This window comes from Artemia sp. Qi Xiang Cuo, chromosome 5 (assembly GCF_049724085.1).
Source record: "Artemia sp. Qi Xiang Cuo chromosome 5, ASM4972408v1, whole genome shotgun sequence".
Classification (NCBI taxonomy): domain Eukaryota; kingdom Metazoa; phylum Arthropoda; class Branchiopoda; order Anostraca; family Artemiidae; genus Artemia; species Artemia sp. Qi Xiang Cuo.
In genome coordinates this window covers 70614849-70636185 of record NC_142798.1, presented here as the reverse complement: position 1 = coordinate 70636185, position 21337 = coordinate 70614849, and the positions used below count along the sequence as shown (strand labels likewise).

The window sequence follows — 21337 nt, the reverse complement described above, 5'->3', positions numbered from 1 at the left end:
TTTGACAATCAAAACGAACAGAATTAAAAAAATTAAATGAATTAAAAAAAAATTTCGAAAAGAAGTTTTTCACTTAAATTGAATATTCAAATTCATTCAATGTACATTGTTCATTATTTTATAATAATATAATAAAAATACAAAAAATACATGTGATATATATCACATCAAATTATATTACAGATCACAATAATAAATATAGAACCGCAGACTTCTGAATCTAAAATGTCAAATAGTTTTAACTATTTGAAAAATTTAAGGCGGAAAATTTAAGCAAGTTTCTTATAAATATACTTTTCAAACTTGCTGTGAATAATTAGACTATTGAACAGTTTCTTGACTTGTGGGAAAGATCGGACTTACGACAGTTTACAGAATGGTGTTTACAACATTCCTTGCTCTTGTGGAACATTTTATATGGCTGAACTCACCAACAGTTTATAGCCCACCTTTTTTCCCCCAAATACTTTTGAAATAGTTCAAGAGTCATAAAACTATGCCTCCGGGATTTATACACATCCCTCCAGTCTTCAGAGCAAGGGCCATAAGTAATACGTTTTGCCCATTGTTAAAATTAGGGATTTTTGTTGCGAAAGAAGGCATGTTTGATCCTGGGTCTCTAAAAAGTCTTCGGTTATTAAGTTGAAAATTTAAGAAAATATTGAGAGGGATGCCGAACAAAACCAAAACGAACTATGTGCCTGCTATTTGTGAAAATGAAATATCAGCAATATATAAAAAGCAGTTGAAGGCATGAAGTTGAAAATTTCAAAGTATATTGAGGAGATGTTACATACCATTATGTATGCCCAATTTCATTTTATGTATGGGTAAATACAAATGGTCTTTGATCTTGTGTCTGAATCAAAAAGTTGAACGAATCCTTGTTCTGAGTTTTATTTTAATGTTTATAAACAGTGTGCTAAACCAAAGTATTTAGACTATAACACTTTTTCTTTTGAAAAAGAAAAAAGCATAAAAGAAGCGGTGGTAAGTAAATACAAAATAAAATACGAAGAGTTTCACAAAATAGGACCAGAATTTTGCTTCAGTATTCTGTTCCCTTATATTGTTGGAATTTTACAACTGAGTGGCACTACAGGTGTTTTTGTTTTCATTTTAGTCTTGGTCTAAAAAAAAAAAACAAGCAATATTTATAAAGGCAAATTGAAACATTATAGTGAATCATCCTCCTAGATATAATTCAAACACTCATAAAATAATATTTACCGTCAAACCTAATCTGACACTTCATTATCTGAGATTGAATCAATTCTACAATTAATGACAAAACTTTTAAGTTTAAGTCATCTACAATTTTAACAGGAAAAAGACGCCCAAATTTCGTCAAAAGTGAAGCGATTTCGGATACTTTGTACGATAAATGGTTTGGTTTGAAAAATCAAATTTCTCGCAAAATTTCAAATTTAAGAAAATGAGCCAACCTGTCCTGAAATTCAAGAAGCTATCTTCTCATGCCTTTACACCCGAAAGAGGATCTGCTTTTGCTGCTGGGTTGGATCTCAAAAGGTATCAATTTTCAACTGATTATGATTTAGCTAATATTCTCTTTCTGAAGGTCAATGCTCTCCAAATTTAATGGTTGCCACCCTGGCAATCTTCACAATTGTCATTAGCCTATTAATCTTCCCTCATGCCCTGATTTAGCACTATTTTATGCTATCACTTAGTGTTTTGTCTGTTTGGGCTGAATGCGCCTTATGATTTGCCTTCAGCCTTGACCTTTTGCATCCAGAGTGTATCACTTTACCACCATTCTCCCTCCTAATGTGCAAATATACAGCCCAAATTATATATTTTACATGCATTTTTCCTTTTATAATTTTTTAAATGTTGTTTCATTACTTTTAAACCCATTTGAGGGAAAGAGTGACAAAGAAGATTAAAAACAGCCATCTAAAGAGTGCTGAAACACAGATGCTTCCCTAGTGGTAGGCCTACTCAGGATCCTGTAACTACCAAAAAATACATGAAGAATTTATAAGTTAGTCTGTAGACTATGTTTGCAATTAGGGGAACTGGTGAGGGTAATGTACTGTGAAGTACTTTTAAGAATGATATGAATAAGCCCTGTATATATATTTGTAGCCCTGCTACAAAATAATCTTCAACTGCTGGGTCAATGGGCTGAGGCCTGGCTTCTTGATTTCAATGTTGCCAAGTGCCATATCATTCACTTTGGCAAACAGAATCCTTGTCACTCTTATTTTTTCTTAGGCAACCCACTCTCCTCTGTAAATAATGCGCAAGATCTTGGTATCACTATTGACAATGAAAAAAATTCACCACTCATGCTAGGAGGTCTGCTGCTGGGGTTAGGGTAAATATATACCAAATCATATTATTGAGTTAGGAACAAAGTGAATACACCATTTGATGCCTTTTTTATGCTGATTAGAAATATAATAATCATTTCTATTAGAAATGATTTTTAGCCCACCCCCCTAACCTAACCCCCACCTCCATATGTGCTAATACATATCCTGAATTCACATATATAGGGGAGGGGGGCTAAAATTTATTTCCAATAGAAATGGTTGTTATATGCATAATCAGCATAAAAAAGGCATCAAATGGTATATTCACTTTATTTGAAACTCAATAATATGATTTGGTATATATTTACTGGGGCTAGTTCAAACTTGGGTTTGATTAAGCATGTCATTTCCACTTGTTCTTCTAAAGTCATCAGTCTTCTTTATAAGGGGCTTGTGCATCCTAAGGTTGTAGTTGGAATGTCACTTGCCTCTCCATATATTAAAAAAGATTTAAAATTTCTTGAAGATGTGCAGAGACATGCCACTAAAGAGATATCTGGCATGCAAGAGCTTTCCTATCCTGTAAGACTATCAAAGTTGAATCTCCCTATACTTGTATGCAGGAGAAACAGAGAGGATGCCATTTTAGCCTTTAAATTATTAAGGGCTAATATTCTCTCAGCATTATTCCCTACTGTTGGTACCAATTTAAGAACTAGAGGTCATCACCTGAAACTTGTCAAGCAGTCTACAATGTCTAGAGTCCGTACTCAATTCTTCTCAACACATATTGTCAACAATTGGAACAAATTATCTAATGAAACTGTTACTGCTGAATCCATTGATGTTGTTAAACAAAGGCTAGTTGCTGAGTGGTCCTCCAACGAGTGTAAATTCAATTGGGATGCTATCAAAGATGGAGCAGCACTTGGTCACCAGTTATTCTTGCATACAACTAGTCATCATTCTGGAGCTCTACAAGGAGAAATTCTTAGATTGCTCCTAGCTGCAATTTAAGGTAAAAGATATTTAAGAATTTTATGTTATTTTCAGATATTTATAGTGTTTCCTTCTGAGGAGAACCTATTGTACACTAGAACCCAATTGTTTTCATTGCAAAGTCCTCCCCCCTCCAACTAGACAAACACATACCCCAGCTGGTATATCTTAAGTTAAATGAAATATTCTTATTACTACTTGCTTGCTGGTTTGCTGTTAAATCAATTTGAAGAAATGTAAATATATAATAAATTCCATAACTGAGTCAGAGACTAAGTGAACACCCTACTTGATGTTTTTTAATACTCTATCCAATTAAAATAATGCCTTCACTGACAAATGCACGTCCCCCCTCATTGTTACATATATATCCCGTAGATTTAGGTTTTTACACAACTAAAAAAACACAAACAACAAGATTCTAACTTTAAAGTATAACATATTATGTTTATTTACTAATCATATTATTATGTTTGCTTTCATTGTTATCTGACCTACATTCATAAATCATTGTCAAAGAACAGGGTAAGACCCAGGGCACTCATACAGTGCTGCATGTACGTCAGATATCTCAATTAAAATGTATTTTTCTTAGACATATACAACATGCTCCTAGTCTTGGACATGATGCAGATAGGTTTAGATAGTTTGGATCAGCTAATAGTTAGGACTAGACTAGCAGGGATTGGCTTACTGCAATCTTGGAAGACTTAAGGTTTTTTCAATATTTAAAATTAGACAAAATTACCCTGCAGCTTAGGCTATTTAAATACAATTCTGTGTCATGGCATTTTTCTTAGATTAAATCTGTCAAAAATTGATTTGTTCTGTGATTTGGATATTTTTGCATAATTCCAAGATTTTCCAAGATTAGGCTGAAGTTTCAAATGTATGTCTGAGATTAGGATCCTTTGTTGTTTTTCAGTGTATTTGAAATTCTGAGCATCAAATAGGGTTAAGATATTCAAGCTAATCCTATTACTAATTAAGAAATTTTTGTCAAACCCAATGGTGAAACAATCCACTTTGCAGGTGATGTGATAGAGATTTTACAGTGATTTAACTGTTGGAGTAATTATTGGCTGTGTGATTACAGGGTATCATACCCTCAAATGAAGTATCATACCTTCAATATTGAACATCTAAAATTCTTTTACAATCAAAAGTAGGTCTAGTGGTTTTGACCAGTCAAAATCTCATTCACAAATAAAACAAAGAATTGGTAAAATTAATGTACAATGGAAATGCATCTTATATTTAGTTGCAAGGTAAAATTCTGGAGCTAAGTCTGTTTCTTTGCTGTCTCAATAATTTGTGAATAAACAAAATTAAATCTGATTTTTTTCAGGCCTAATGATAATCTTGTTGTGTCACTCCTTTTCTGAAGAAAATATTTGGGTAAAATTCTAGAAGAGCTGAGTTTTGCCATGTTGGAAGATAGCTGCATTAGGAGTAGGCCTATGACACTTTCAAGAATCAATTCAGAGCCCATATTGTACCCAGGAAATGATTTTACCAAGTCCTTGCTTTACTTGGTAAATTAATAGTAGTTTTGATAACTTTTAGGTAGATGATGAACACACACTCAATCCAGGTTGCCACCAGGTAAGAAAAAATCACTAAAATCCTGAAGAAAATCATAAAATAATAATTTAGCTGCTTCACCAGACAAAACTGTTTGGATTTGAAATCACTGGTTTTACTTGCTTTTTAGGTTTTTTATCAATACAATTAATTTTTTTAATTGGCATGTTTAATACAGGGGTACCATTGGGAAGGGGTTGCTATAATTTATCTAGATTTTGAAAAATACCCAAGTTTTGGTATTTTATTTTTTTTAAAAAAAATATCACCCTGAATTTTGAAAAATAAATTTTTGTTTCTTTATAAAATGAATTGAAAAATAAATCATTGATCCACTCCCTGCATTTTACTGAACTATCTCCCTGGTCTAACCAAAACATTCACTTTTCTTTTTAGAAATTTTTCCTTGTCAATTAAAATCCCCAGTTGTTTCATACCAATTTAGAAACCAATTCTTTTCTATATTCTAGTTAAGCTGGCATAATTACTGGAGCACCAGTATAGGGTTTAGAAAAATACTTTTTTTGGAATGTTTTCATTTAAAAATGCCTTCTTTTTTACTATTTTCAGAGGCACTGCCATAGCATTGCCTATAGTAAAGAGCCATAGTGCTTCAATGTTATCTTATTTTTTTTTCCCAGAGGCACTTCTTATGGAAAAGGTGGTTGTATAACTGTTGGAGGGGGGCTCATTTGATTGGAAATTTGAAGCTCTATTGTCCTTTTTAAGAGTCAAAAGTGATTGGAGGGCAACTAGCCCCCCACCACCACACCCTCTTTTCCCCAAATTGGATCCAATCAAAATTTTAAGATAACTATTTTGTTCAAATAGTCCAAAGGTCAAATAAATATACCTCCAGAGTTGACAAAACACTCCATAGCCCTTGTTAACATATTAGGTTTTTTGTAAGGGGTTATATTATAAAATGTGGAGGGGCTAATTCTATTATAAATTTTAAGTTATTTTGACATTTTTAAGAGTAAAAATTTATTGGATTAACACTAGCCCCCCCCCCCACGTCCATTTTTCCTTAAACCCATAAAATCAAAATTTTGAGACAAACATTTCGTTTAAAACAGTCCAAAGTTAAAATAACTATGCCTCCACAGTTGAAAACTGCCCCCCCCTCCACCCCGGATGCAAATGCGGTAAGTTATGCCAGTTGCCTGTTGTTAACATATAAGATCATGCAGAGGCAAAGCTATAGCGTTGCCGATAGTAAAGGCCATGCAGCGCCAATGTTTTATTATTTATTTATTATTATTTTTTATTTTTTTCTAGAGCCACTTCATATGGAAGGTGTTGTCACAAAAACTTCAAAGGGGGCTCATTTGATTGGAAATCAAGAATTCTAGTGCCCTTCTTAAGGGTCAAAAGTGATTGGAAGGCAATGAACACCCCTTCCATGCCCACCATTTTCCCAAACACATCCAATCAAAATTTTGAGATAGCCATTTTGTTCTATATAGTTGCTTTCCAGATAGAAATTATGTTTTTGAGGAGGATAGTCCCCCACATCCCTCAGGGCAAGGGTTTTCAAGTTATGCCCTGGGGGCATATAAGCTTTTTATAGAAAGCTTTGTTGTAGAAACTTCAAAAAGGGTTCATTTGATTGGAAATTCAAAGGGTTAGTGCCCTATTTAATTGTCAAAAGTGATTGGACAGCAACTAACCCTCTTCTCATGGCCACCTTTTCCCCAAACAAATGCAATCAAAATTTTGAGATAGCCATTTTGTTCAATGTGGTTGAAAATTCTGGAAATTAGGTCTTCTGGAATCAAGTGTAGTCCTGGGGGCGTGTATGGTTCTTATGAAAGGGATGCTCGTATAAACTTCAGAGAGGGCTCATTTGATTGGAAATTGAAAGTTATAGTTCACTTTTTAAGAGTCAATAGATATCTGAGGGCAAATAGCCCCCCCCCACACACACACCCTTTTTTACCCAAGCCTATCTGATAAAAATTTTAAAAGAGCCATTTAATTAAAAATAATTTACTGGTCAGATAAGAAAAATTTCTGTGTCAACGCAACCCTCCCTGGCCAGGAGGCAGGCGTTGTAAGTATTGCTCTGGTGGCCTGTCTTGTTTTTATGGAAGACTACTTGTTTAAACTTTGGAAAGGGTTCATTTGACTGGAAATTGAAAGTCTCTTTCATATACGGAATAATTTCTGTTCGTTTTAAGTTTCAATGTTGCTATTTACTTTCATTTAAAAAAAATTGGTTTTTTTTTTTAATATAATTTACATTGAAGTAAGGGGGCATTATCCAAAATCTTGTTTTTAGTGACTATATTTGTATTTAGCAACTTTAGAAATAACTAATAAATTAAAATGAATATTTGATGTATAATTATATTAATTTCTGGAAGCTCATGAGTTCAAAATTTTACTATAGTTTTAATGAAATGTCAATGTTAAGTACAAAATAAAATACTTTTAGTAAAGTTGGTTTTCAGTAAAGCGCCAATGACGCAGTAGGTTTTAGACTTATACAGTGAGTGAAGGAGGCGATATCCAAACTCATGTTTGTAGTGATTTTGTTCGTTTCAAGCTTAATTTGCATATTCGATTTAAGTTTCACTTGTTTTAAGATTTATTTATTCATTTACATTAATATATATTTTATGATTGTTTGCATTGATTGTTTATTTAATTTCTGTTAGTTTTAAGTTTTATTTATACTTCAATAGCAAAATATATATTTATATTTTTTTTTAAGCTTGATTTTTGTATTCAATCTAAGCATTACTCGCTTTAAGATCTATTTATTCATTTATATTATTACTTGTTGTATGTTTTTTCCTATGATTGTTTATTTAATTTCTGTTCGTTTTGGGTTTCATTTATTCTTTAGTAGTAATTTCTGGTCGTTTTGAGTTTGAATTTTAACAGGTATTTGTATCTGCTGAGTTTAAGTTTAAAATTTCCTTTATTTTTTTTTGAAAAACTTATTTTTGGGAAAGTTTTTTTAAAATTAGTATCAGGAAAAGAGGGTGTGTTTAATACTGGATCTCCAAGTATCACAGTGAAACTTTAAGGAAATGCGGAGAGGGATGCAAAACACATAAAACGCAATTTGTCCTTTCTGGCTATGAAAAAGGAATATCAGCAATATCTAAGGAACAGCTGAGGGCATTAGGATGAAACATTCAAGGTGTGTTCCTACCCTCTCCTTGCTTTTTTATGTGCCTGCCCTCCTTTTTTGATTGCATGACTTTTTGTTAGGAAAAGGTAGAATGTTTGATTTTGACTGCTTTTAAAAACGTTATGTAGTTAAAGGCAAAACTTCAGAGTATGGTGATGGGCATGCTTGATTAAATCAAAAGATACTATGTACATCCAGTTTTTTCAAAAAGACATATTTGCAATATCTCTAGAATGACTGAAGGTATTAAGTTAAACAGAGCATGTCGAGGGGAATATTGGAAGATGGTGAGAGGGCAACCAACCCCCTCCTGTGCCGTTTTTAGCTGCAATGGCCCCGAAGGCATCTAATAAAAATTTTGTAATAGTTGTCTTGTTCAAAATAGTTGGAAAGTCAAATAACTATGCTTCCAGGGATGACAAAACCGCCATAGCCCCAAGGGCAAGTGTACATATATTACATAACTTAAATATTATATATTACAATGGAGGCAACTTATATATTACACAAGTTGCTCTTTGTTTATATATAAGGGGACATTATAGACAAGACTTTAATTCACTCCTAAAAAAAAGTTCTTCTAAAACAAATCTTGTAGTATTATTGTGCTATGACTGTGTCTGAACTATGCTTAGAATTGATGAATTTCTGCTTTTCAGCGCATATGACTATGAAGGCCCCCCCAAATCAAGAGTCTTGGCTAAGACAGATATTCAAATTCAGGTGCCTCATGGGTGCTATGCCAGAATTGCTCCAAGAAGTGGTCTTGCATTCAAATATGGGATAGATGTTGGAGGTATTGATTTAATTGTAATCTAACCCCATGTAAAGCAATAATATATTAGAGTGTCAGTGCGTGTATGTCAAATTACAAAAGATGGATGGGAGGGGAGTTGGGTCTGTGGTGAGTGGGTAAAGTACAAATGAACCGTTTTTCCAAGGAAATTTTTGTATGACAATTTTATTGTTCCTATCCCTCCTGCTCGCAAGTATGCATGGGAGCAGGGGAAAGGTACGCTAGAGGGAATCTTCACTCTGTGAAAGCTGAGCAGTCTCTGTAAAAATCCAAAAATTTTGTCATAACAAGAACCTTTTTGGTTTCATGCCTGTATACAGGTCACATCACTTTGATTAGCTATTTCAGAATATTTTTTTTCTTTCATTTTTTTGGGGGGGATCCTTGAGCACATGGCTGTTCACTGTAGCTCAACTATAGCATACTCTAGTTTTAAAAAAAAGAAGCAAAATAGAGGTTATATAATTTGAATGGGTATATAAAAAAAGGTAGGCCTATATTAAATATAACTTTATATGGGTATATAAAAGAGAGTATACACTTTGAATTTTAGTTATTTTTTTTCTTGTTGTGCAATAATACTATTAGATTAATGGATGACAGAATATTGGAATTGAATAATTTTTCCGGATATTGTAAAACTGTACAAATTTGCTAACAAAAAATTCAATCCGTCTTTGAACTTGTGCTCTGTGTCATAACGGTGTTTGCTATGAGAGCGCTTCTGATTTTGCAGGGAGTGCACATGTGTGACAAGAACAATAAACATAATAAAACATTTTCAGGTTTTAAGATGCCAAACAATTTGTATTGAAATTAAAGGCAATGCTGAAAATATTTTATTTTCTTGAATTTTTCGTTCAGCCCACAAATTCACTTCCATTTGCTCTGTTACTGTCTCAGTAAAAAGCACCAACAACAAGATGGAAAGGTAAAAATGGACTAGATGGTAAAAGATGTATTTATATGTAAAACATATAAAAGATACGTATGCATATATAAAAAATATATGTATCGATAGCTAAAGATACTTGATTCGAGACTAAATAATGCTTAGTTCAGATTCTATATAGTTTAAGTGTCTTACTCATAGGATTTTGAAGATTCTGGGTTTTTACCCCGTGAAAAAAACCTGAAAAATAGAAAAAAACGATTGTTATCCAAAATAGCCCTAAAAAGCATACCTTTGGGCATCTGCTGAGAATTTAGAAGTGCAACAACACTTTGTCTAGTAATATTAAATTCTTCAAAGTTACAGAATATCATGATATAAAATAACGTTGCTGCATTTAAAAATGCTATGGAGGTTGATTGCAATAGCACTTTTGATTCTGATGTGGTCACCAACTGAAATTTTCATTCCCAGAATTGAAGTTCTGTTTATTCGTTTTATTTTCATTAAGTTTGTCATCACTCTTCATTGTGACTGAATGTGAAAAATAAACTCAAAGCACAATATCTACAAAAAAGAAGCTTGGAACTAATATAAGAACTATACACAAACACTAAAATAATCACTCCAAATGACTCTTACACTCTTCAACCCTTGGAAAAGAAATGAAGAAAATGGACGAAAAATGCTACTACTACTACTACTAACAGCTCATCATAACCACAAGGCAACTGAGGCCAACACTGCAGCAATTGCTCTAAACTCTTCTCTATCCTGTTCCGAGTTTGGCTTTTTATTCGCTCCAAGAATTTTCCTTAAGTCTTTTAATTGGTGTGAATTTAAAAATATCCTGGACGGGGGAAATTGAATATCCAGTAAACAGCCTAAAAGTGGAAAGAACTAATAGACATACAAAGAGGCTAGGATTGAGCCAAATTGATGGGTAGGCATTTTGTATTCTATGTATACAAAGGTTTCAAAAGTGTGCCTACTGAGGCGCATTAAGTAGAGAAAGATGAGGGATCCATGTTCTTCTGACCACTTCGTCTAGAAGGCACGGTCGCAGTAACCTGGGAGAGAGCTCATTCAATTGGAAATTTAACCTAAAAATGATATAATAATAATCATAAATATAATCATAAAAATTGTGTATTCCTGAAACTGGTGGAGAAACTGAAAATCAGGAAGTGTACTTAGGTCTAGAGGGGGCAAAAAAAGTCGTAAGGAGGCAACCCTCCCCATAGTAGTTAATGGCTCTACTTAGTAACTCAGAAAATCCATTGGTTTTGCCAGCATTTTTTACCTTGGACACCTAAATAAGGCGCATAACCTAAATCCTGAAGTGTTATATCTTCCTTTGTTGTACCATAGTCTCCCATTAAATTTTCTGTGCTCCTAAGGACGAAATCCATTGAAATAGTCCATAGAAATGGTAATGAAATGATTCACACCAAACCACAAACTAATTCTTCTTCGTATCTTAACCTCAGCAATGTTATCCTTGTACATAGAAAACTCTTTTAAATTCTTGTCTGGCATACCATATATAAATAGAACAATCACTAGAGCATTCAGCTCAGACAGATTTCTGTTCATAATATATGCAACTGAGGGCTATATTAACTCTGATACTTATTGCTATTATTCTAAGCTTACTAATATGGTCAACGCATGTTCTATCTTTTGTAAAACTACACTGTTCTTCTCTTAAACTACATCTAAATAATCTCTTAATCTTATACGATATGGCGTGCAAAATAGTTTGCTTTCTACCAGAACCATGCTAATTAATGCCTCTGTGGTCACTATATTTGCTGCTGCCCCCTTTAAAAGGTTTTAATTATAATTTTCCGGAAATGTCGTGGTACTTCTCCCTTATCAGAAATCATATTTATAATTTTTTGTCTGTTATGCCTGACTTCACAGCCCAATTTATTTGAAAAACTCAACTTAGATCATATCAATACCCGCCTCCTTATTATTTTTGCCGTATTTTAATAAATCTTCTTTAACAATAAATCATCGGAAATTCTCTCGTTAACATGTCGGGACATTATCTTATTAACAAAAAAAAAAAAAAAATCCGAGGGAAGTAAATAGCGAAGTTGAAACTTAAAACGGACAAAAATTATTAATTCACAGTCTATCAAACATATATAAATAAAACTAGTACAAATAAACCAACTAATAATGTTTCCCTATGTTTGTAGGACTATAGAAGACTTGAAAACTAGCGCTTTACTGAAAACACAAAAGTTAATTATTAAAAATAGGAATATTGATTTGGGAGTCAAAAGTGAGTATGTAGTTTGACAACAATAAACTAATCTATAAAGTTTTACTTTATAGTTTTACACCAGCTGTGATATCAGTAACTCTCAGTATACAGAAATATTGGATTGACTTATCAGGTAGTATTTTTGTCTTGCCAGCTATAATACCAATAGTGAATAATATACAATCTTAAATCTTAAGAAATATAATTAAACAATGCTTGAAATGAAGATCAAATAAGATATAATATGAACTCTGGAAATCCGGTTATTTCTCTCTATACAGCAGTGAATTTCAAGCTATGATACAAATTCTAAAGCTAGTTTATAGTCTTAATACTATCAATATGTCTTTACTTGGAACTTGTCTACAAAATAATCATAACATGTACTTTTCATAACCACACCGAGATCAATTAATTTAACTTATATATTTTTCATAATTGACACCAAATTAAAAAAAAAATAAATAAATAAAGAAACTATACAAAATTAATTTATTTTTATTCCTTAAAAAATGTCCTTAATTGGTTTGCTTTTACTGTACCAAAAATTATATATTATTTTGTATTTTCAGGAAAGCGCTAGTTTTCTATAATCCTAGAAACATAGGGAACATAATTAGTTGTTTTATTTGTTGTTGAAACAATGACACTATGATCTTTTTTTTTTATTTATACGAATTATTTCTTATAATTTTAATGTCACTCACTATTTTCAGTTGAAAACTTATTTTTAATCAAATTTCTGATCATAACCGATCTAGAGGAGATAAGATACCCCTAGTAACTACTACAGAAAGGACCCTAGAAAAGACGTCCCTTCCCCTGAATTACCGCTGTTAGAACTCGCACATAGTCTTCATCACAGATTTAAGTTTGAAGGTTCAATTCAAAGCTGTTTATCATTCAATCTTAATTTTTTGTATTTTTAGTTTAAAAGTTGTTAGTTTTATTTAATTTGTTTTTTCAATAATATTTTCCTTTTAATATTAATAGGTGATTTATGTAATTTACTAAGATGGCTTGGAAGGGGATTATACGTGAGGGGTTCTTATAAACCTCCAGTTAAGGGCTATGGACCACAATTATTGCACTGGGACCGTTTTGTACTTCCAAAATTTTCAACTTAAGAAGTGACACCAAAAGTGTTGTTTTTAGTGCTATATCTCACTTAGGAATGGTAGAATTGATAAGAAGCACGGAGATGTGAGCAAAAGTTTGTACTTGCAGATGGCGAAACTTATATAAACCACGTACATATGAGAAACAGCTTTTGAATGAGCTCTTAAGCATCTCTCTATGATGTTCTAGTAACCCGCTAGGCCTGGAAATAAGAAGAAAAAAACGTTTTAACATTTTTTTTTTACCTTTTAGTTAATATGGGCTATGGTTCGATCTTTACTAGGTTCCAGCTAATGTTTCAACCATGACAAAGAGTTTATTCCAAGTTGTCCCATGAAACTAGCTAACATTGACATCTGTGAAATCTAAGAGATGGTATAATTTGTAAAAAACAATTAAATATAAGAACTAGATTTTATTTGAGCAATTAAGAATTTATCTACTTTGGTGTGGGAACCTGCTACGTTTGCTGTAGCTTACTGTGTCGAAGACGTTTTTTGAAACTTCCTAAGGGGGCGGGGAGGGGGGAGGACGGTAGGGGTTCTTGTAAACCTTAAGATAAGGGGTCTGGAACATAGCTATTACAAAAGTACTTGTGTCGTACTCCAGAGTCTTTTCACTTAAGAAGGGGCCCCAAAAGTGTTGTTTTCAGTACTATTCGTGCTTGCGAATGGTAAAATTAACAAAAAGCACGCATATATTAGCAGAAGCTTTCAAATGAGCCATTAAACATAACTCTTAAAATTTTTGCTAGCCCAATAGCCCCAGCTTTTCCACTTGAGACATGGCACCAAAACTGCCGTTGTTAGTGCCAGTTAGAACTTGCAGATAGTTGAATTTATAGAAAGAACGTAGATATGAGCAATATCTTTAATATGAGCTATAAAAAATATTTTAGTGCCATATGGGACTTGCAAATGGCGGAATTTATAAAAAGCATGTAAATATCAGAAATAGCTTTTGAATGAGCAAATAAGCCTCTCTCTATGATGTTCTGGTAGCTCGCTAGGCCTACTGAACAAAAAGAAAAAAAGGGAGACAGATCAGTGTTACCAATGCAAAAAAGTGATTTTCCTTTGTTCAAGGAGAGGGGCTGTAATGTCATTGAACAGGGTTTTCGACCATGCTGATTGCACTGACACACTTTTTATTTTGATGTGACGTCGCGAGGGGTTTCAGTTTCCTTTTCGAAATCACCATAAATTTCTTTTCGCAATAAAATTTTACTTTTAATAAGAACCGAAATAATATTTACAAATCCTTAGTGATTGTCATATGGCATTTTTTTCACTAGTCAGTTTTTTTTCAAAAAGCGCATTTTAAATTTTGGTTACTATGGGCTGTAGTTCGCTCTTTACTATGCTGCAACTACCTCTGCAACCATGATTATTACGGCGCGTAACTGTATTTTACAGATTCTCTAGAATTATGACCAAATTATGCATTTAACCTGTCCAGAATTTTCACTATGATACTTTTTCTGCCATCCTTACCTCTTTTTGTCGCAAGATCAGTCACACAGGAATTTCCTGTTTAAAATTTGTCTCTCTTTTACCAAGCTTGAACTTTTTCGTTAATATTCCTACTGCTTCTATAAACTTCTACCCTAAAACATCAGCTGCTAGCTCAGTGACTATTTTCCTGAAATTGTTTCATCCACCTTGTACATCATTATGTTCTATATTTTTCAATTTAATGTCCGATTGGTCTTCGAAGTGTCCAATTGAATTCTCATCCCGAAAAACTATGAGCGTCATAACTACATGACGAACTACAGAGAACTATGTTCTCTAAGCTTCTACCCCACAACCTCAGCTGAGAACTCAGTGACTATTTTCCTGAAATTATTCTTTCCGCCTTCTACATCATTAAGTTCTAACATCCATTAATTTAATGTCTGTCTGGTTTTCTAACTTTCCTGTAGACTCGCGGGGGGAGGGGTTGCATGATGTTATTTATACGTTAGTCACCATGACGACATTAGATATAAGATAGAAATTAAATAAACAAATACACTTTTTTTTTAATTATTCATAGATCTAAACGTTAGATTTTTATTTAGCCCTTAAACAGATTCTCTATGATGTAATAATGTACCACATTGGTTATCTGGTGGCTGTATGGGATATTCATCCGAGTTACAACCGCTTCCGTCTCTGGGTTCTACTGGGCCATATACCACTATGATTGATAGCTCGACCTCTTTTGTCATAAAATGTTCGACTATAACTCTATGACTTCCACCCTATCAGCCTAAAGAGAACTTAGAAGTTTGCCCTTCCATCATTAGTCCTACTCCCTGTCTATGCACCCTGTCCTTCCCATCTGAATAAAAAAGTCTATATCAACAAATTTCAGATTTCTTATCCTTGGGAGATGATTTCCCAATGTTCCTAAGAAGTTCAAATCAAGGCGCCTGAACTCACTTGTCAAAATATCAATACGGTAGTTGCCTTTCTCGGTTGTATCGTACCATGTAACAATTTTTTATAAAATTGTTAAAATGATTAATACTTCAAAAATGGAAAACAGTCCAACCAATGAAGGCGAGAGACCATCAACTCCTTTTAAATGTCACGCAAAGGGCTCAAGCCGGTTTCCGACTGGATAACAAGATATCCCCGAGGACTTCCAGTTAAATTGTACCCATATTTGTCCCTAAATTGTTTTCAGCATATTTTTTTCACGAAATTTGTCCATATCTTAGTTGTTAAACATAGTTGTACACAAGTCTGACCGTCTGGGGGAATTAGAAGATTTTCTTAAGGATGGAAAGGGTCCAAACACGAAAATTGACTTTTTAAGTCATAATATTTTTATTTCTCCTCTTGGAAGGGGAAGGAAGGTACTTTGGAAAGATAATTCCATCCTAGCACCAGACAAATATATGATGCCTCTGAAATCTAAGGAAGTGACCTCTGCCCAACACTAATAGTGGACGGGATGCGGTATCCTTTCTTCTGATTGTTTTATAGTTCATGATCAGAGGCTTTGGAGATCAAGTATTTGAATGAATCATGACTTCGTACATCCGCATAAAGAAAGGATTAATAAGGGAACAAATAGTGGACGGAATGTGGTACCCTGTTCCAAAGAATAACTAATGCAGATATTACAAATATCATCTTTCAATATGGGGTAAACTGATAGTGGACTGCAACAAATTGTTCGTTAAACTGTTTTTGTTATTACCAACCGAAATAGGAAACTTGATACTAGCGAATCTTTGACACTGACGGAGTAGCATTACCCGGAAGAATTTGAAAAATTCCAAATGAGCTTAATTTTAATTAGTTAAAATTGGGTAATTGAAGGTAAAAAAAAAACAACCTTTGCAGTCAAACCGATATCTCGTGAAGTTAGGCAGACTCTTTGACTTCAAACATTTTCTGGATTATAAAATAACCTGAGGACTAACTATGTTAGTTTTCAGGACATTGCTGCTTTCCAAAAATTGCACGGTATATATCCTTTTTTCAAAAGTGCGGCTTTTGTCTTCAACCCAATTTAATTAAAAAAAAAAAACACGCAAAAGAAACAAATAATATCTTTATTTAGGTTTTTGTTAGTTTCATGATTTTGCTGGGTAACGCCAGATAGCGCTCGCTGTGTTTTTTTTTCTTTATGGCAAACTTGAGTTTCCTCTTTTATCAGCTTTTTGTGTCTTTATTACAAAATTTAAAACCAAAAACGTTTTAACTTAAACTTATATGGCAAAAATCAATGCCATCTATTCTGACATGTTTTGGTTCCTTCTTTGCAAGTGGTTTCTACGAGCCAAATAACAAATTCCTTTTGTACGGCAACATTGACTTACATCTCAACCCCAAAAAGATAAGCATATCCAAAACCTATTTTCTGCACTCCCCCTGCTCCAAATTTCAATAAGAGGTCAAATAAGTTTTCTTCTTCAATGTGGATGTTGATCTTTATTGTTTGTTACCTGGCTCATTTTGTCATATCTTGTTATTGTTTTAATGCTTATATGATTCCTTACAGCTGGTGTGGTTGACGAAGATTATCGGGGAAATGTTGGAGTCATCCTGTTTAATTTTGGAGACGACATATTTAAGGTTGCTAAAGGTGACAGGATTGCTCAGCTGATCTGTGAAAAGATTTGCTATCCAACAGTGACGGAAGTTGATGTATGTCTATTTTTGAGTTTTAATGTTTCACCAATTATCTGCACCATGTTTGGTTTTTTAATTATCTTAAAAAATTTATTAATTGATCCTATAATAAAAAAAATAACGCCGCACAAAATAGCACCAGAAGCACATACGCGATAAACAACAGCTAGATCTCTTAGATTTTCTGTGCCACGACCTGGTGAAGTATTTCAGTCGCTGTGACCCATGAGTCACAGCTTTGGAGCAACACAGGAGACAGCCTCTATCGAATTGGACTCAAGCCCTTTATAGGCACAAAAAAAAATTCATAGCTGCTAACCCCTACCAAATTTAACTAAGATCCTAAATACTAGGTAACGAGATGTGGATAATAAGAATGTAACCCTTCCATACAGGAGGCCCGATAGAGTACAGAAACCATATACGAATAAAGTGAATTTTGGTAGTCCGTATTGTAATTTAGCTGATAAAAAGATATTTTCATGCTGCAGGGGTCAGGTCATTTGCAGGCCCTGAAGAGGCATACCTATTAGCCTTGCTCTTAGTCCCTCTAGTATGGCTGAGATCTGGCCCCCTTTCTCTAAGCATGCTTATGTCAAGAATTTAGGGTTCCTTCTATTCTACTCGCCTACAAAAGTTAAATAGATCGTGCCCTGTCCCCCCAACACATTAGCTGGTACCTCCCTTGTGTTCGGTGAATAATAATTTGGAAATCACCTCTCACTTTTTTCAATTTTTGTTAAAATTTAGACACCTGATTAGATCTTCCGAATACATGAATTCACCCCCTGCTCTCAGTGGTGTCAATTCACGAAATTATAGGGAGACCAAATATATTTTTCAATATATAGGGGAGGACAAATTTGGCGTTTTTTCAAATTTTTTCAATGAAAATACTAAAAAAGGCATTTTTCACTGAAAATAAACACGAATAAAGGTATTTTTCAAACTGTAACAGGTTAAAACTTTATAAGCCCCGTTCCCTCCCCCATAATAATTTAACACAACTCTCCTGCCCTTTTACTCGGGTATAAAAATCGACTATGACCCCCAATAAAAACACAAAGTGCAAGCTAGATTTTACTTCCCAGCAAGTTCTATTTACGTCAGGCAAACCGTTCCGATTGTGTCATGATGACAAGAATGGAGGGACTCGCTCCCCAACGTAAGATTGGATCAGTAACCGAAACCCAAAAACGCAACGCAAGCACAATTGTTCTATTCTTAATTTCCACCAGGCTTGGGTGAGATCTTATAGCCTATCTAGTCGGTGACCTGATGACTAGAACTCCCCCCCCCGTCTCTGTAGAGGCAGCTTTCCGTCCCAAAATCAAAAAGCATAATTCTGACGCCAACTCATGGGATTTTATGCCCATTTCATGCAGATGTGATGAAGACAAGTAATTAGGGAAATTCTTTCCCTAATTAACTAAGTTTTATTGAGAACCAATAACTGAGATCTCTTCCTATCCACAAATATCAGATTTGATTCTATTTCGTCTGCTGTTGCTACTACCACTAACAACAACTCATTACCATTCCAAGCTACCTGATGCCCACGCAGTTGCACCCGCTCTTCTCATCTCAATTTATTCAAAGGCTCAATCTGAAACCCGTTGCATGAAGTTCCAACTTCCTCGAACAACTTTTTTTTGTTTGGGCTCAGATGGAATGCAAAAGACACAGCATTTGGCAATGCATCATCTGTTATAGTTCGATATATGGTCAGTCAGACGATACCCATTAATATCCGTAGGTAATTTCTCTGGAAACATCTAAGATAATCTCGTCAACCCCTTGAAGTGCCCATGTCTCAAAGCCTTACTTGACCAGTGTCATTTCGGTGGCTTCAAATATTCCAATCGTAGCTCGTAGACTTACCTTCCTATTCTTCCTTACTTTTTTCAACTTTGAAAAATTGCCCTGCCTCATGGCTAGTCAAATTTTTACATCTTCACCATACAAGTCATCTTTACTGAAAATGCTACCTAAATAAGTGGATCTATCCACGTGGTCGATTTTTTCCTTTCCTCTTAACGGTCATTTATTTCTATTCTAAGTGAATCGGTCTTCGTAGCGTTAGTTTTCGAGCCTGTTTCTGCACCCTCAACACTCAAAACCTACAAAAACCCAGTCGTTTTACAATTATTTTTTATATAAAACACAAATCATCTGTATAAATTTAGGCCTGGGGAGTTTTAACTTCCCAATTGATACCATGTTTTTGTTATTACCAATCGAAATAGGAAACTGGATACTAGCGAATCTTTGACACTGAGTCTTTGCTGTATTCTTTATGACAAAGTCCGTCAAAAGTATTCTACCCATCTTTCCATAATACTTTCCTTGACATTAATTGAGTTCCGGGTCATGCTCAATTTTTAGTCATTACGATATAATATCTTACTATTATACCGCGTGGCTATATTTTCCAAATCCTCGGCAATTTTATTAACCGACTGCATTTCACATCTTCCTTATTCATGCTTTAAACCTTCTCTAATTCCCTTACTCTTCTCTTATTTTCGTAAGACCTGTTTGCTTTCAAATCACCAAAAACCACAATTATCATATTCGATCCTGCATCCCATAAAGTTTCTTTAAGATCTTACAACCTGTTATGATAAATATCCTGATAAAAAGACTTTAGGGACCCTTAGCATTATAATTTTTTCCTCCCCATGAATTTGATGCGAAATGATCTATAGGAAGTTTACTTTCAAAGGTATGGCTAGTTTATTCTCTTTCTAGTTTATACTGTGGAGTAGTAAAAGAAAAATTATTTTTCTTAAACTAAAAAACTGTGGGCAATTCTGTAAACATCAAGAGAATAGTTCTTCTCCGTTTCATGATATTTAAGTAAACATTTTTGGACTATTAAGATTCGACCTTTACAGGAGGGTTTGGAGGGGGGGGCACAAAATGACAATTTTAAAACCAAAATTTTTATTTTTTACGTCGGGGGGGGGGGGGTATTTTTCGGACCTATCTCAAGGGCAGTTATCCCTCCGCGTGTGTGAATTAAAACAAAGGCAAAAACACGCGGGTTGATTGAATGTGAGTTCTCTGTGTCATTTGAGATATGAACTAAAGACAGAAACGAGGAAACGAGAAACGAGGACCCTTGTCAGCTTTGATGGGTTCGTGCACTGATTCCCTCTTTATGACTTTTATGAAGTTTTTCCTTGTCGCCAATTATAAAATAGATACAAGTCGTAATGTCTCTAATGTGAGATCTAGCTAAAAATATTTGTGCATTGAAGTCTGATTGATTGATGATGATCACATGTCAGATCAAAATACATCAGGTGACAAGAACTAATTTCAAGAGACAAGAAAAGTATCTATAAATTGTTATATTATATATCATACATATGAGATATGTGCAAGGCCGTATCCGGTGGGGGTTTTGGGGGCGTTATAGTCACCTCCGAATTTTTTGTATTACTCAAAAACCGGAAAAAAATGGAATATAAATAATTTGCGTTGTTTTTTTTTAAAAGTTTTTTTTTTGGTAACCCCCCCACCCTCGAAAAAACAATACCTTTTCAAAAATTTATGATTGTTTTTATTTAAGATCAAGATGTTTTTAATATAAAGTATTTGAATTACTAATTACTTAGTGCATCCATGTAAAGAAAGGGTTAATAAGGAAAAAAAAAGTTTGAAGCCAGTTTTTTTCTGATTACTTACTTAATCATTTCTAAAGATGCTTATTGAACAAATCCTTCTATATCCCCTATATTCTAACACAAAAATGTTTTCATTTTCTTTGAATGTTTTAGACATAAATATTCAAATAGAAAAGTTAATATTAAAATAATCATGAAAACATAAATTTATATTCTAGATGCTAAATTGGATATGAATATTCTCTATGTTCGAGCATATAAACAAAATCTGAAAATTTTTGGAGAATTTATTTACAATATGATTGATGCATTGAAATTAATTAGTAATGAACTCGCTTTTTTTTGTTTCGTTCACTGTTTGTCTTACAAACTTAGTAGATTTTGGATCTGACTTGCTTACATAGCAGTAACGCCGTCAGTAAAGTGGCCCACGGTGTCAAACAAACCGTGGCACACCGTGTCACGGTGTCACACAAAAAGCAG

At 34.0% G+C, this 21337-nt stretch overlaps 1 protein-coding gene across 1 annotated transcript in view; it reads left to right on the top strand.

The window, feature by feature from the left end:
• The first annotated feature begins 1377 nt into the window (after window positions 1-1377).
• LOC148952463 (deoxyuridine 5'-triphosphate nucleotidohydrolase-like) overlaps window positions 1378-21337 on the top strand; it is a 26609-nt gene continuing 6649 nt past the window's right edge. The window contains exons 1-3 of the mRNA XM_089089210.1: window positions 1378-1530; window positions 8667-8803; window positions 17092-17284. Coding sequence (XP_088945336.1) covers window positions 1385-1530; window positions 8667-8803; window positions 17092-17284 — 476 coding nt within the window. The 5' untranslated portion in view covers window positions 1378-1384. The remainder of the gene's footprint in view (window positions 1531-8666; window positions 8804-17091; window positions 17285-21337) is intronic.